At 54.6% G+C, this 14,413-nt stretch overlaps 1 protein-coding gene across 3 annotated transcripts in view; it reads left to right on the forward strand.

Moving 5' to 3' along the window:
• The window catches only part of FMNL3 (formin like 3), a 51,339-nt gene that overhangs the window by 29,474 nt on the left and 7,452 nt on the right, over window positions 1-14,413 (forward strand). For 2 of the 3 annotated variants that reach the window (XM_054591137.1, XM_054591136.1), the window contains exons 2-13: window positions 771-854; window positions 2,834-2,914; window positions 3,184-3,260; window positions 6,394-6,477; window positions 9,163-9,315; window positions 10,511-10,619; window positions 10,811-10,887; window positions 11,179-11,272; window positions 12,354-12,428; window positions 13,215-13,325; window positions 13,639-13,788; window positions 14,200-14,301. In XM_054591137.1, coding sequence (XP_054447112.1) covers window positions 771-854; window positions 2,834-2,914; window positions 3,184-3,260; window positions 6,394-6,477; window positions 9,163-9,315; window positions 10,511-10,619; window positions 10,811-10,887; window positions 11,179-11,272; window positions 12,354-12,428; window positions 13,215-13,325; window positions 13,639-13,788; window positions 14,200-14,301 — 1,197 coding nt within the window. The remainder of the gene's footprint in view (window positions 1-770; window positions 855-2,833; window positions 2,915-3,183; window positions 3,261-6,393; window positions 6,478-9,162; window positions 9,316-10,510; window positions 10,620-10,810; window positions 10,888-11,178; window positions 11,273-12,353; window positions 12,429-13,214; window positions 13,326-13,638; window positions 13,789-14,199; window positions 14,302-14,413) is intronic. The other variant, XM_054591138.1, reaches the window with a different exon arrangement.

The raw sequence follows: 14,413 nt of genomic DNA on the forward strand, positions 1-14,413 counted from the left end.
AGAAGGCGACAGGTATGGGCAGCTGGTGACTGGCAACTTCATCACAACAATGTGCCCGCTCAGACATCACATCTTGTGCAGAGTTTTTTGGTGAAACATTAAATCACCCAAGTGACTCAGCCCCCGTACAGCCCAGATTTTGGGCCCTGTGACTTCTGACCTTTTCCAAAACTAAAATCACCATTGAAAGGAAAGAGATTCTAGAACATTGATCAGATTTAGGAAAATATGACAGGGCAGCTGATGGCAATTGGGAGAACTGTGTGAGCTCCTGAGGAGCCTACTTTGAAGGGGATGGAGGCATCATTGTCCTGCGTATGTTTTTTGTATCTTGTATCTTCTTCAATAAATGTCTCTATTTTTCATAGTACACAGCTGGATACTTTCTGGACAGACCTTTGTATGTGTATACACGAACTATAAAAGAAACAAAAGCTTTATGAAAGCTTCAGTATTTGTACCGTCTACTTGCAATGAATTCTGGTGTCTCCTATCCTATTCTATTTTAATCTGTTCGTTTTCATTTAAAACAAAGATACTCTTGACTCATTGATTTGATTCCATGACCTATGGTTTGGAAAACATTGTTCAACCAAACAGCTAAATATGAAGGGGAGACAGGAGGTCTGCCCCATCTCTCTGAGTCTTCCTTACTAGCGATAGTGTCAGGGTGAACGGAGGGCCTGGGAGGGAACGGTACGCGCAACCTAGCTTTTCTCTCCTCTGGTGGAGGGAGCGTTCAGCCCCATTGACTTGGGTTCTCCCCTCAGAGCTCCATGAACCTGCCTCCTGACAAGGCCCGGCTCCTGCGGCAGTATGACAATGAGAAGAAGTGGGATCTGATCTGTGACCAGGTATGGGGTTTGGGGCAGGGCCGGGATGTGGGGGTTGTGTCTGGGGCTGAACAAGGCAGCAGGCCCAAGGTCGTGGACTCCCATGAGGAAGACTGGCCAGGACTCGGCCTCAGTCCATGCCCGCTTTCCGTTCCAAGAGGACTGTCCCAGCGGAGACAGGGCTTGTAGGCCGAGCTCCCCTCTAGCGCCTGCTAAGTGCTGTCTTCATTTCTTCCCAAAGGGTAGTAGCCTCGAGGGGGTTTGTGCAGTCTTTGGGTGCAGGGCTGTGGAGGAGTTTCATAGTTTCCCAGCAGAACCTGTTTCTGCCTTTCCCCAAGTCAGGGCTGTGCCTGGCAGGATAGCAATCTAAAGGACCGTGTCTCTCTCCCTCTGCCCCAGACATGATAAATAGCAGGGTTTTTCTCAGTATTTACAGGCCCGTATGAATGAGAAGCTCCAGTCCCATAGTCTCCTGTTCCCAAACCTCAGAACATGAGGCTTGGAAGCTCTCTCTGCATAAATAGTGTTTAGAGCTGGAAGAGAATATAGAGATTATTACTTAGCTTGGAACCAAGAACTAACACCTATGGCCTGGCTCTTTACTCTGCAGACATTTGAAGATCAAAGTCAGGAGTCTGTAAACTCAGACAGGCCTGCTGGCAGGGCCAGGATTGGCCTCCACCACTTTCCCTCCTGGGAGGTTAGGAAGTGCCTGGCGCAATGTGGGCTAGTGTGTTTGCCCAGCTCTTTTCCATGGAGCCTTGCACGAACAAATGTATTATTTCTTTTCAAGCACTGAACAAAAGCGTAATAGCTACCATTTATTGAGTGCTTATATGGACCAAGCACTTTATATAAATGAAACATCTCGTTTAACCCTCACAGCAGCCCTGTGAGGAAGGCACTGTTATATTTTATGGATGAAGAACCCTGGTAGGTGGTGGAGCCAGGGCTCAGGCAGGTGGCTGACCCTGTGCTGACCACTAGGCTCCTCTGCTGTCCAAGCCACACTGCCTGACCTAAGGTAGGATTGTGCCTCAGCCAGCCTAGCCCAGGCCCCGCCCTGTCCGGCGAAGGCCCGTTTCCTTGTGTTCTGCATTAATAGAGCTGGTGAGTATGGTGAGCACTTGCTTGAGGTTTGGAGAACAGCAGCCCTTCGGAACTGTTTCTCTAATCGATAATCTTTCAGTCTTTTCTAGGCCACCTAATTTCAGCTCGCTCTCAAACCTTCCTTTTTTTCTTTCATCTTGTTTTTAGGTCCTGGACCCTTCCCCCCAGTCCCCTTCCCCCAGCTCTTCAGATATCTCAGTTGTGAAGGCTCTTACAGGACCAGAACACCTAAAAGTTTCCCTGAGATTCCCCTTGGGCCAGATGAGGGGGTTGGGCCAAAACGGGAAGGGCCTGATCCCATGCCCTGTGTGGAAGGAGACCAAAGGGTGGCCTTGCTGAAGGCAGCCTTCAGCACTGAGGTCGCTTTGGGTTACTGGAGTCTGGGGCCTGGCAAGGCGTAGAAGGTGTGTTTCCAGCCCTTAACTTTGTTAATGCTGGAAAGCCAGTCTGATCCCAACTTTTGGGTTCAGAGCTGAGAATGCTGGACTCCATAAGGCCCCTCCCGTTCCCTTGAACTTCTTACCCCCATCGATCAATTGGCCAGGCAGCAAACAACATTTGCCATTGTGTCTTCATTTTGGGTGTGCTGTTCAGAGCTCTGGGATCTCTGCATCCTTTCCATGCAGTAGGCTCTTAAAATAATTTTGACATAGAAAAATCTAGGCTCAGAGAGCGCTAATTAGAGTTGAGGACGGTGGTAACAGAAGGGAAGCACCTGAGGATAAGTCAAGAATGAAGACTTAACAGTTTGGGGTTTGGGCATTAAGAGCCAGGTGACAACTTTAGGAGGCTGGGTCCCCTCACATTGCACGATACGTGAGTGCTCTGCCTCCTCAGCATTCTCCTCAGGCCACCGGGCGCCTGTGCATACACGCGTGTTTCCCTTACAGGAACGGTTCCAGGTGAAGAACCCTCCCCACACTTATATCCAAAAACTCCAGAGCTTCTTGGACCCCAGCGTAACTCGGAAGGTGGAGTACAGGGCAGGGAGGCCCCATCTCGCTGCCCTTCATAGTCCTATGGGGTTTGGGGGCAAATCGCCTGACCTGGGGTGGGTCCTGTGCTTCTGAGCAATGGGAGTTGGGTTCTGGGTTTGGAGGCCACGGGACTGGAGTGGCTGCCTAGTGATAGCAGGAAGCCCTGTAGCTGCCCTCTTGTATCTCTTCCCTTTGCCCTGCTACCCCTTTTCTTTGTGCTGTGAAGTTGGATTGGTCAGTGACGGAAAATCCCATGTTTACAGAAGTTCAGGAGGAGAGTGCAGGAGTCAACCAAAGTCCTGAGGGAGCTGGAGATCTCACTTCGTACCAACCACATTGGGTGAGTCAGATTTGGCCGTCACAGCCTCTTTGCCTGGTCACTCGGGATCTGGTGTCCTCTGAGGATGGTCTGCCCATTCATCCCCCTATGGCGGTGGGTGGCAGAGCTGACCCTCGAGTGGCTTTGGTTCCCTCAATCTTCAGACTGTTTCTTTCTGGCTTTTCTCCCCTCGGCTCTGACAGCTGCTGACTGGCTGCTGCTGGCAAGGTTGGGGCCTCCCCTGGGGTCCTCAGCCTGTGGCTTTGAGTGGAAGATATTCCCATAGCAGCTGAGACTGGAGTCTGCCTGTGGCCTGGGGCTGGGCCAGGGAAGGCCCAGAGAGGGCTAAGGATGGGGAGGCCTGTGGCATTGGGTAGCTGAGACCTAGTTTTTGGACTCTTTTGTGCCCAAAGATTATTTGCTTGATTTTAAGACAATCTTAAAGTGAGCAAAAGTTTCTTGAGTACCAGTAAAGCAGATCTAAGGCAGCGGGGGCCAGGAATTGAATGTCTTCTGTAGTAGCGGACCTCAGCACTGCCAACCCATTGACAGGGCCCCTAGGAACTATGTGAGTCCTGTTTTCAGTCTCTGTTGGGGAACCAGGACTTGATGAATAGAAAGAGGGTTAATGTGTGAGGTATAGCGAAAGATGGCAGTGGCCTCAGTTTCATAAAACCATGACTAGCCAGAGTGTATATTGTGAAAGCGAGAGGGAGGGAGAGAGAGAGCGCGTGAGCGCACAAAGGACAATGAGGGACACCTGATAGACAACAGCAGGCAGGGCTACAGTTCTGACCGGGGGCCTGGCTCAAGTGTTGAGAACTAATAAGAGTGACAAATCTAGCCAGGGGTAGGGGTGGGGGTCACAGGGCAGGTGCCAGCCCCAGGGCTGTGGGCTTCCTGAGAGAAGAGCCAGATGACATCATCGGTCTCCCTCTCCTGTCCAAGGCAGCTGCCTACTTGTCCACGCCCAGGCTGAGCCGGCCCAGGGCTCTGGTAGAGGCTACCTGCGTGTAGCCAGCTGTCACAGCAGTCACAGAGGAAATGGCACGAGAGAACAGGAAAGGGACAGTTCCTGGCCTCGGTAGCTGCGCTCGGTGGCCAGATTTGGCTTCCATACCTCATCTGTGAACCAGATATTGAAAGCTGGCCCACCAGGAAACATGGAATGAAGCCTCCACCTTTATTCGGTGATTCCTCAGGGAAGGAAAACGGGCAGAGCCTCCGCAGCTGCCCTGCGTGTGAGGGCAAGAGCGAAACGAATGGTGGCTCGGAACACCAGCTACCACCCTGCACTCCTCCACGGGGCCTTTCCCTGCCTCCCTCCTTCCCTCCCTCACAGGCCCTCCTGTTTTCCCTATCAGATCTTGCTGCATGATCATGGGGGGTCTGCTTTTCTCCAGAGGGCCACAGCGCAGTGTGTGACAGCCCCTCCTTCCCTCCCCTTCTACCTGGTGCCTGCCCCTCTAGCCACTGGCCAGGAAGTGGGGCCACAGCAGCCTGGTTCCCAGGCCTGGGGCCTCTTGGCAGTTGGCACACAAGTGAGAGGTCTGGACCTGGTCTTTGGTTCCCAGGGAACAGCTTAGTGTCTGGCATTTTAGGAGCTCATGTCATCTGAATGGTTACTTCTCTTGGTAGCCTCACACAGGATGGCCAGGATCCTTCAGAGATTTCTGGGCGGGAAGACTTTGTCAGGCCATCCATCCATGGTGTGGGTGCTCCTGGGCCACAGGAGCCCAGGGAAAGGCAGAGAGAGAAGGATCCTGCTGTGGCCGCAGCCTGATCGGCCCAGGGCCTGTGGCAGCTGGGTGTGCAGGGACAGCCCGGGGGGGCGGGGGGCTCAGACCCCAGAGCGGGGTGAGCCGGGAAGTGGGATTCCAGCGCCTCTGCAGCTCCTCCTCTCCCTGCTTTGTATTGGTTTCTCAGCCTTGCCTAAGTGCCCTTTAACCTCTCCTCAAAGTGTCAAGATCCCGAAAATAGCAGTGTAGACTCAGACAGGAAATGAGAAGGGGGTGGGGAGCTGGAGAGCAGACAGACAGGAAACGGGAGGCCTGTCAGGCCCCCAGAGAGGAAGTTAACTTCAGGCAGCTCCGGTGTCAGTCAGCCTCAGCCAGAGCCTGCTGCCAGATCTCAGCTGGGCTCGGTGCTCCGGCCCAGCCTCTCTCTGTAGCTTGGGGTGTGGCTGGCAAACATGGCGCCAGTTTCCAGCTGTGGAGGAGAAGTGTCCCTGCAGGACTGTTGGGCACAGCTGGCCTTTAAAGACCTCCAGACATTCTGAGGGAACAGAGCATTCAGGACAGTCAGGGTTTCATCTTGACAGCATTATGTCCCTCTGCTCTGGAATGGAACCTGCCCTGTAACAGTCTTCCCAGGGCACGCTTTTCCCTTGCCTTTCAGGGACATCTCAGCCCCAGAGGCCTGAAGGCAGAACGATGGAACTGCCCTGGTCTGCTGTTGTCTTTGGGGCGTCTTGTTTGTCCTCCTCCCTCCCGGCTGAAGGGGCCAAACTCCTCAGTCTGGCTGAGCGGTCAGAGCCATTCCGGAGTTACTTGAGTTTCTGACTGTTCCCCCACCCTTTTTCTGTTCTGCCAAACACACAACTCCCACAGATCCGTCTTTGCTCACTACTTCCTAAAATACCTTTCCTTGAACTTGAGGGAGAGCCTTGAGGCTCGTTAATATGCCTCTGTTCTACTCTCTCTCCGACCCTCCCGGCCGGTCTTTTAACTGAGACTTTGGTCAAGCTGGGGACCTGCTGGCCTCTGTCAGGCACAGCTCTGCCCAAGGGTTGCAGTAAATGCTCTTGATAATCCCCCACTTCTTCGAACAAACATGGCGCAAAGACAGTGTGCCCAGCCTTGTTACTAGGGACAGAGAAAGTGGTTGAGCCGGGGCCCTGGCTCAGAAGGGGCCTCCTGAGAGCTCGTTTGGCTGATGCGGTATTGCAAAGCCGGGACCTTGCCCATCCCTGGCCTCCTGGCCTAGGGGAGGTCCCGGCCGGTGACATGGCCGTGGGCGGGTCTGCCATGGGTTTTCGTCTTCAGAATGTTCCCAGCCTGGTGCTCAGTTTTGGAGGGTCCTGGAGGGTGTTGTTGGATCAGAGCTCTCCCCCCCACTGTAGCAGGGCCCCCCACTACATTTTCTGTCTTTGTAGGTGGGTGCGGGAGTTTCTGAATGATGAAAACAAAGGCCTGGACGTGCTGGTGGATTACCTGTCCTTTGCTCAGTGTTCTGTCATGTGAGTACCACCCTGGGACTGGGGGGGACCAGTGAGGGTGGACAGAGAACACAGTCCCATCCCAATGTGAGGAGGGAGGTGGGATTGCGATAGTGACGATGGGAAAGGGGAAGCCCAGGCTAGAAGGGAGGCGCTGAGTGAGCAGTGGAGGCGTGGACGGGCAGCAGAGTGAAGGGTGCGAGGTGGCTGGAGCAGAAGGTGCGTTTGGCTGCAGGAGGAGAGAGATGTGGAAAGGAAGCTCAGAATGGGCACCCAAAGGATCCAGTCTCCAGGCTGGGAGCAGTCCAAGGACATGTCCTGGCTTCTGGGAGAGACGCCCTGGTGGGGTTCATGTGCTTTTGGAACGTGGGAGTCTTCAAGAAGCTCCTTTGGGTCTCCAGTTGTGTGAGGGTTACTCCAGGTCACTCCGGGAGTGGTGAGCATGACCTTTGACCCAGGCTGAGAATGAAGCACTCAGGAGCCTTTTTCAAGCAGGTTGGGAGCTTGGAGGCAGCCAGAAGCGAATTAATGCAGATGAGAAGGCCGTGTGGGGCAGTGGCAGGAACGAGGGGCTTTCAAGTCAGACAGAGCTGGGTGTGGCTCTCTGTTGTGTACCGTCTGTCTGACCTCAGGCAAGTGTCTGTCCTCTCATATCAGGGGATCCACAGTCCAGGATTCTAAGGATCACGTGATAATATGTGTAAAGCACTTTGCAGTACTTGGAACATATGTCTGTACTATGGCAGCCACTTTATTGTTAACTGTTAATATTCAAGGTGGTGTATCCTACCATAATTATCTGAGTATATGAAACGGGCGACTGTAGTGATCATTTACCAGAGAGTCACCACATTCAGACTTCTGTTCAAGCCTTAAATTGGCCCCAGGGTGACCGGTCGGCCCACTTCACCTGTGACTTTCCCCAGTTTCAGCCCTGAAAGTCCCACATCCTGGGGAATTCCTTGGTCGCGGGACTCAGCCCTAGTTTCCACTTTCCCTTTTCTTGCTACTGCCTTTGCCCGCTGGCTGTTCTCCTTTGTCAAGCTGGTCTTCAGTCCCTTCTCCTTAGGTGCTGAACTAACGCCTCTCCTAGGTTCAGCCTCTGTCACCTTTTCTGAGTCATTCCATGTTAAGATCAAGGGTGGCCCACTCCCCATTTCCGTCCCTGCAGAAGCCGTGCCTCATGAACCTCCTGTCCCTTTAAAAACCACTCTTTTTATAGAAAGAAATGAAAAACATTTGCTGAAGTGATTTTTTTTTTTAAATTCAGAACTTTTAAAGTAAAAAGATGTAGATCATTTTTCCAAATAAGCCTATCTTGTTTGAAAAGCAAACAAACCCCAGCTGCTCTAAACCGAAATACACTGGGACTTCAGGGCTGTAGTGTCCACGGCAGTGCCTCTGACTGTTTTTAAAAGAAAGATTTGGGGCAGGCATGGGGGTGGGTGGAGGAGAGCAAGCGTCTGTTTGTGGAGGGTTGAGAGGAAAGCGTAAAGCCAAATAGAGTTTGTCTGAGGGCACTTTTTGTAAACTGCTCGCCCCAGTGTAGGGAATGCTGTTAGTGACGGAGAGGAGCCACTGGGAAGCTGTTCCCTGTGAGTGAGACTCCTCTCCGGGAGCCCCGTTAAACATCTGATCTGCAGGACCCTGAGCCTGCTCCTGCTTCCTTTGGAATGTTCAGATGTCGCTTCCTACTTCAGAAATCCTCGGCTTCTTTGCCTTTGACCCCTAGCGCTGTGCATGTCCAAGCAGAAGGTTCTGTGGGGGAAGAGCCTGTAGGAGCTGCTCGCTCAGCCCTTAGCTACCTGCTGGGGGAGAAGGACCGGAAAGAGGGGCGGGCTTGCTTCTCAGAGGGCCCGCATCCCGACGTGGGGATACGTAAGGGAGAAGGCCCTGTGGCTTTGTGATTTGGAATTGTCCTCCTTGCCCTGGCCACATTCCCCAGCTGCTGAAACATCTGGTCCCAGAAGCAGGAAGTGACAAACAGAAACCATCCTAGCTCCTGTAGAGACAGACTAAGGCTGCCTGTCCCCAGCCTGGACCTGTGTGGTTCCTTTCCCCAGGGAAGCTCAGGGCCAAGGAACCTCTGTACCAGAAAACCCGGTCGTTCAGACCAGTGATGGTATTGGGCCGGGATCTCCTCCTGAGTGCAGGAGGCTGTCCCTCTCTGGGCTTGCTGGGACACCTGTTTCCTTCCTTTCTGACCTGCCCTCATTATTCCAACCCAGAGCCGGCGGGGCTCCCTCAGGACACTTGCAGGCTCCTGTGGCCGCTGCCATTTGCCAACTAGCAAGTCCTGCAATTGGCATGTTCTCTATGGGGCAGATGCTACTTGGGGAGCCACAGCCTCTCTGAGATGTCCCTTCTGAGGCTGAGAGCGCAGGAAGATTCCAGCTCCCCACATTTCTTTGGGCCCATGGGGACGTCACTGCTTGAGTCGCCTGGCCAGCGGGAGCAGCAACAGGCCTCCTCAACACTCCTGTCTCCTCAGATGCGCTCCCGGTGCTTCCTGTGCCGCTCTGCCCTCTACCTGTGTTGTTGGCTCTCCCAACCAGGGTTGGGTCTCCGCTGCCCAATGCCACTTTCTCTCCTGACCGCCCTTGCTTTATTGTTGCCCTAGAAGTCTACAGGGCAGGGGCAGGCTTGCCGGGGTCTCGGCACTGAATTTCTCCTGTGTGTGCGCATGTGTGTCCTCTCCTGCTCCAGGTTTGACTTTGAGGGTCTGGAGACTGGTGACGATGGTGCATTTGACAAGCTCCGGTCCTGGAGCAGGTCCATCGAGGACCTGCAGCCACCCAGCGCCCTGTCAGCCCCCTTCACCAACAGCCTCGCTCGCTCTGCGCGCCAGTCTGTGCTCCGGTATGTGTGCTCTCGCTCTGCCCGCCTGCCTCCCCCCAGCCCCAGCCCAGGTCCTGGGTAGCAGCGGTGAGTGCTCATGCTCCTCCCTCCACTCTTGCTTCCAGGCTCAGCTCTCTTGCCCTCTGCCTGCCAGTCTGTCTCTGGTCTGTCCTCTCTGTCTCCTTGACTCTGCCCAGCGATCTGTCCTGGGTAAGTACATCGCCCTCAGCTGTGCCCGCCCCACCTGGGGTTCCAGCTCTCCCCCTCCTCACCCCCTCTCTGGGGGCCCCTCCATTCCTCATTCTTGCTCTGCCATTCCTCCCGGCCTCTCAGGCAGGGCTTGTCCTCACCCAGCTCCCTCAGCTCCACGGGTGATCCAGCTCCGGCCCTCCTGTTTGTTTCCCTCCAGCTCTGCACTCTGCCCCCTCAGGTGCTCGGAAGCCAGCTCCCACCAGCCTGCCCACTGCTCGCCTTCCCTTCACTTCTGCCTTTAGGCCTTTTCTCTCCAAGGCTGCAGGGTGTTCATCTGTCTGCGGTATCGTAGGAGCTGCCCTGCCTGGAGGCAGGTAGAGGGACCTCCAAGCCCCTCCTACCTAGGGAGGTTTTCCTCGGGGCCCTGTGGCCCTTTCCGTGGTCTCTCTTTCACGGTCACACTTTCCTCCTTGGGTTTTGCCCTCCGCCACTGCTCATCATTCTGGTCATGCAAAAGCAGATACCACCTGTGCGTCCTCTTCCTTCCATCAAACATCATGGGCGGGGGGCGTGCAGTCAAATGTAGTCCCTGGTGCCCCTGGGGCTTTTGGGGTCTGTGCTGCCTTTTGTGGGACATAGGGGTGGGTTGGGAGCCAAGTGCTCCTGCCCCCAGGAATGTGTGGAAGATGCAGCCACTGGAAGGAGGAGAAGGAAAGGCTCAAATCAACGTCTTCCTGGACCCCTTTTGAAGACTAGGAAGGCCTATATACCTACCATTGTATTTTGGAGGACCTCCGGGCTTAGCAGGGTTGGGCACTGGTTCTAAGGCGGGAATCCTGGGTGGGGACTGACAGAGGCCTGCTCCGGGAGTGAAACAGCCGAGTGCCCGGCCCCGCCCCTCTTTCTCTGGGCTGGCGGTGCGAGGTCCTCTTTCCCCCTTTTCTGCTGCGGCTGAGGGGCAGCCTGTGCTCTGGATGATGGTGAGCACTTCTAGACCCTTCACCGACAGCCTGCTCCCCCGCAGGTACAGCACTCTGCCTGGGCGCAGGGCCCTGAAGAACTCCCGCCTGGTGAGCCAGAAGGATGATGTCCACGTCTGCATCCTTTGTCTCAGAGCCATCATGAACTATCAGGTAAGGGGGCAGCACCAGCCACGGTTCTCAGCCTCCTCGGCCTCTTCTGCCTCATCTGTCAAACCAGGAGCACTAGGAGGACACCAGCTTTAACAGAGGGGTTTGCTGGTGGGCCTATAGTCAAGGAGTCAAGGGTCTACCTTCCCCACCATCAAGGTCTCCCCTCCTTCTGTCCTTTTCCCTTGCTACAGTATGGATTCAACCTGGTCATGTCCCACCCCCATGCTGTCAACGAGATTGCGCTCAGTCTCAACAACAAGAATCCAAGGTGAGCTCCTTCCCTCCCCTACCTTCCGCACTGGGCCCAGGGCTCTGGAGATCTGGGCCCCACCTGCCCCTGGTTCTGCTGGAGCAGAGGCCATGTCCCTGGCCTCCCTCCAGTCAGCACAGCTTAGTGAGGGAGCAGACCTGCCTTCTGCCTTCTTTCCCAAACCCGGCCTCTCCCCTCGCCACCGAGGCTATCTCCGCTGTCTGAAAGGACTCACCCATTTGTGCAGAGGAGCTGTGTGGTGGCCATGGTGGGGAGCTAAGGTGTTAGCCTTCCTTCTTTGCCCTCTAGGACCAAAGCCCTTGTCTTGGAGCTCCTAGCAGCTGTGTGTTTGGTGCGGGGAGGTCATGAAATCATCCTTGCTGCCTTTGACAATTTCAAAGAGGTCAGTGTCCTGCATTCGTGCAAGTGTATGTATGTGTGTTTGGCAGGGAGGAGGTGGGAGTGAGGTAGGCAAGCACCCTTTCCTACAATTTTACACATTGCAACGATTTTAACATCCCATTGCTTACCTAAGTAGCCTGCCACAGCCCTCTGCCCCCTTCCAACAAAACCAGAACTTATCAGATTGTATGCCAGGAAAGTTCTTGATTGGCCAGCTAAGGGTGCCCTCAGATAGCTGAGGTCTCTAGTCCAGTGCTCCTAGCCTGGCCGTGCATCAGAATGCCCAAAGAGCTTGGTAAATGAACAGACTGCAGGGAGGCCTGGGTTTCTGTGCTTTAACAGGCTCTCCAGGTGTTTGGAGGCAGTGGGCCCACTGGTAGAGCCCGAGGCAGAGCCTTTGCAGTGGGAGGGGAAGGCAAACAAGGATCCTCCTGGGTGCGTGGCTGTCATTGGTGAGGGGAAAGGGAGCTTGTACTTGGAATTTTCCCAGCTCGGGGCCTGGCTCTGGAACCCCCATCTGCTTGAACATAGGATTCCTCGACATCCAGCTGCAGCTGCTGGCCCCGCCCCTTCCTTCTCCTCGGTGGACTCCTTCCCTAGCATCCATTGTTCAGGCCAGGAAATGGCTCTTCCTCCTTGAAGCCAGAGCTCAGAGGAGTCTTGGGACCCCTGTCAGCACAGGGGCTTTCCTGCGCCCTGGCCTCTATCCTGCAGCCCCACTAGGACCTCAGCCCCCTGCCTCAGCCAGTGCCTCCAGCCTTCCTCCTCGCTCCCTCCTTCCTTCAGTAACTTGGCCACTGTGAACCCCTGTGTTTCTTCTTAGCCTGCCCCTCACAGGCACCTAAAGCTCAAACTAAGATACGGACTTTATTGAGCTCCCTCAGCACGTTGGTGGGGAACCAGGGTAGATGCGAGTCCCCAGGCTGTCTTCTCTCATGTCCCGAGTGGTCCATTGTATAGAGAGAGTTGTGGTTAAACTTAGTCTGAATCAATCTTTGGCCACAGTGTACCTGGGAGCCAGGGCTTGGGGGCTTGGGCTCTGCCTGGGACAGGTCCTTTCCCTGAGAGGTTTGATTGTTCAGGTATGCAAGGAGATGCACCGCTTCGAGAAGCTGATGGAGTATTTCCGGAATGAGGACAGCAACATCGACTTCATGGTGAGGAACTGGGCTTGGCCCAGCCGGGCAGCATGCTCCCTGAGAACAGGGGCCAGGCTGGCAGCTGATTTTGATACTCTGTGTAGAATGTAGAATGGTTCCCTCTACCCAGTAAATGCTCCTTGTCCACTTGCACACTCCAGAGAGCATTTAGAATCTGCATGACAATGTCATTTGGGTGTCCCGAGTCTGCCTCCCTTCCCTTTTTGGTAGCCTTTCTGACCCTGGTTTGGATCCTGCCTGAGCCGCTTTCCCTTTCCCAAACTCTTCCTCCAGCTTCTCTGCCCTTTGTCTCAGGTCTTCAGCTAAGTAGGGGTGTCTCAAGAATTTGCCCTGGCTGGTGTGGCTCAGTGGATTGAACGCAGGCCCGCAAACCAAAAGGTCACAAGTTTGATTCCCAGTCAGGGCACAAGCCTGGGTTGCGGGCCAGGTCCCCAGTAGGGGTCGTGTGAGAGGCAACCACACATTGATGTTTCTCCCCTCTTTCTCCTCCCTTCCCCTCTAATTAAAAATGAAATAAATAAAATCTAAAAAAATAAAAATGAAGTACCTGCTGACATGCAGAGGAAATCAGAGTGGTAGCTTCATTTACATTTATTTCCCATGTAATTTACCTGTCTTAATACACTGAGTATTAAGTTTGATATCTTTAAAGTTAAAATGCTCTTTTGCTCCCAGAGAGAGGTAACTTTTTTATTCACCGCTTTTGATTATCTACCTAAGGACGCTGGTTCTAACAGCCTCCTGCCCTCCCTGTCTCTGCCTGGCGGGGCGCCTTTTCCCCAGGTGGCCTGCATGCAGTTTATCAACATTGTAGTCCACTCAGTGGAGGACATGAACTTCCGGGTCCACCTGCAGTATGAGTTTACCAAGCTGGGGCTGGAGGAGTTCCTGCAGGTGAGCCGGGCTTGAGTCCTCACAGGGTGAGGAGCTTTGGGGCAAAGCACCAGCTTAGCCATATCACAAAGGTTTTTCTTTTATAAGAGCTTAGTCATGGGTGCCCCTGGAACCCCGTCTGTCTTCCGTGGCATAGGGCTCAGACCCTCCCGCAGAGGGCATCCCAATCAGGCCGGTCCGCGGGGTGAGAATCGGGCATGGCCGCATAGGGGCTCCCTGGGTCTGCGGCTCTAGGAAGCAGCCGTGGAGGGTGACGAGGACCGAGCCTTTGTCAGGAGGCTCCCCTAACTACTGCTCCCTCTGCTCTCCCCAGAAGTCAAGGCACACAGAGAGCGAGAAGCTGCAGGTGCAGATCCAGGCGTACCTGGAGAACGTGTTTGACGTGGGAGGATTGTTGGAAGATGCCGAGACCAAGAATGTGGCCCTGGAGAAGGTGGAGGAGTTGGAGGAGCATGTGTCCCATGTAGGTGGTCCTCCTCTGCTGCCGGAGCCCCATTGGGGGGGAGAAGATGGGGACATCTGAGTTCCAGGAATCCTGAGCTGACCCACTTGCCTCCAGATTGGGCCCAGGGAAGCCTCAGGCACCACACGGGCTCTAAGGCACCTTGAGGCTGAGGCACTGGATCTCCCAGAGATTGGAACGCACACTGACCTCCAAGACCAGGCGTGAGGTGGCCTCCGGCTCGAGAGAGTCAGATACGGCCGTTTGCCTTGTACTGTTTCATGTGGTCTCAGACCCTGGGCCCATGGAAGCCATGTAGGGAAGCCCCCAGGCTAAGCTGCCTTTGGTGCCCCGGTCCTGACTGGTGTTTAGGCTATGCCCAGGTACCCAGGCTTTGGGGCCAGCCCTGAATCTGCCCTTCCCATCCTGCAGCTCACAGAGAAGCTTCTGGACCTAGAGAACGAGAACATGATGCGGGTGGCGGAGCTAGAGAAGCAGCTGCTGCAGCGGGATAAGGAACTGGAGAGCATCAAGGTACTGCTGCTAGCGCCAGGGCCTGGGGATCTGTGTTTTTATTTTCTGAGTCACGTTAAGTCCTTGAAAATGCAGATCTTGATTCATGACCTTGAGGCACTCAGATGAGGGT

The sequence above is a fragment of the Pteronotus mesoamericanus genome, unplaced genomic scaffold, assembly GCF_021234165.1.
Source record: "Pteronotus mesoamericanus isolate MK-2021 breed Mesoamerican mustached bat unplaced genomic scaffold, CSHL_Meso_final scaffold_21, whole genome shotgun sequence".
Lineage (NCBI taxonomy): Eukaryota > Metazoa > Chordata > Mammalia > Chiroptera > Mormoopidae > Pteronotus > Pteronotus mesoamericanus.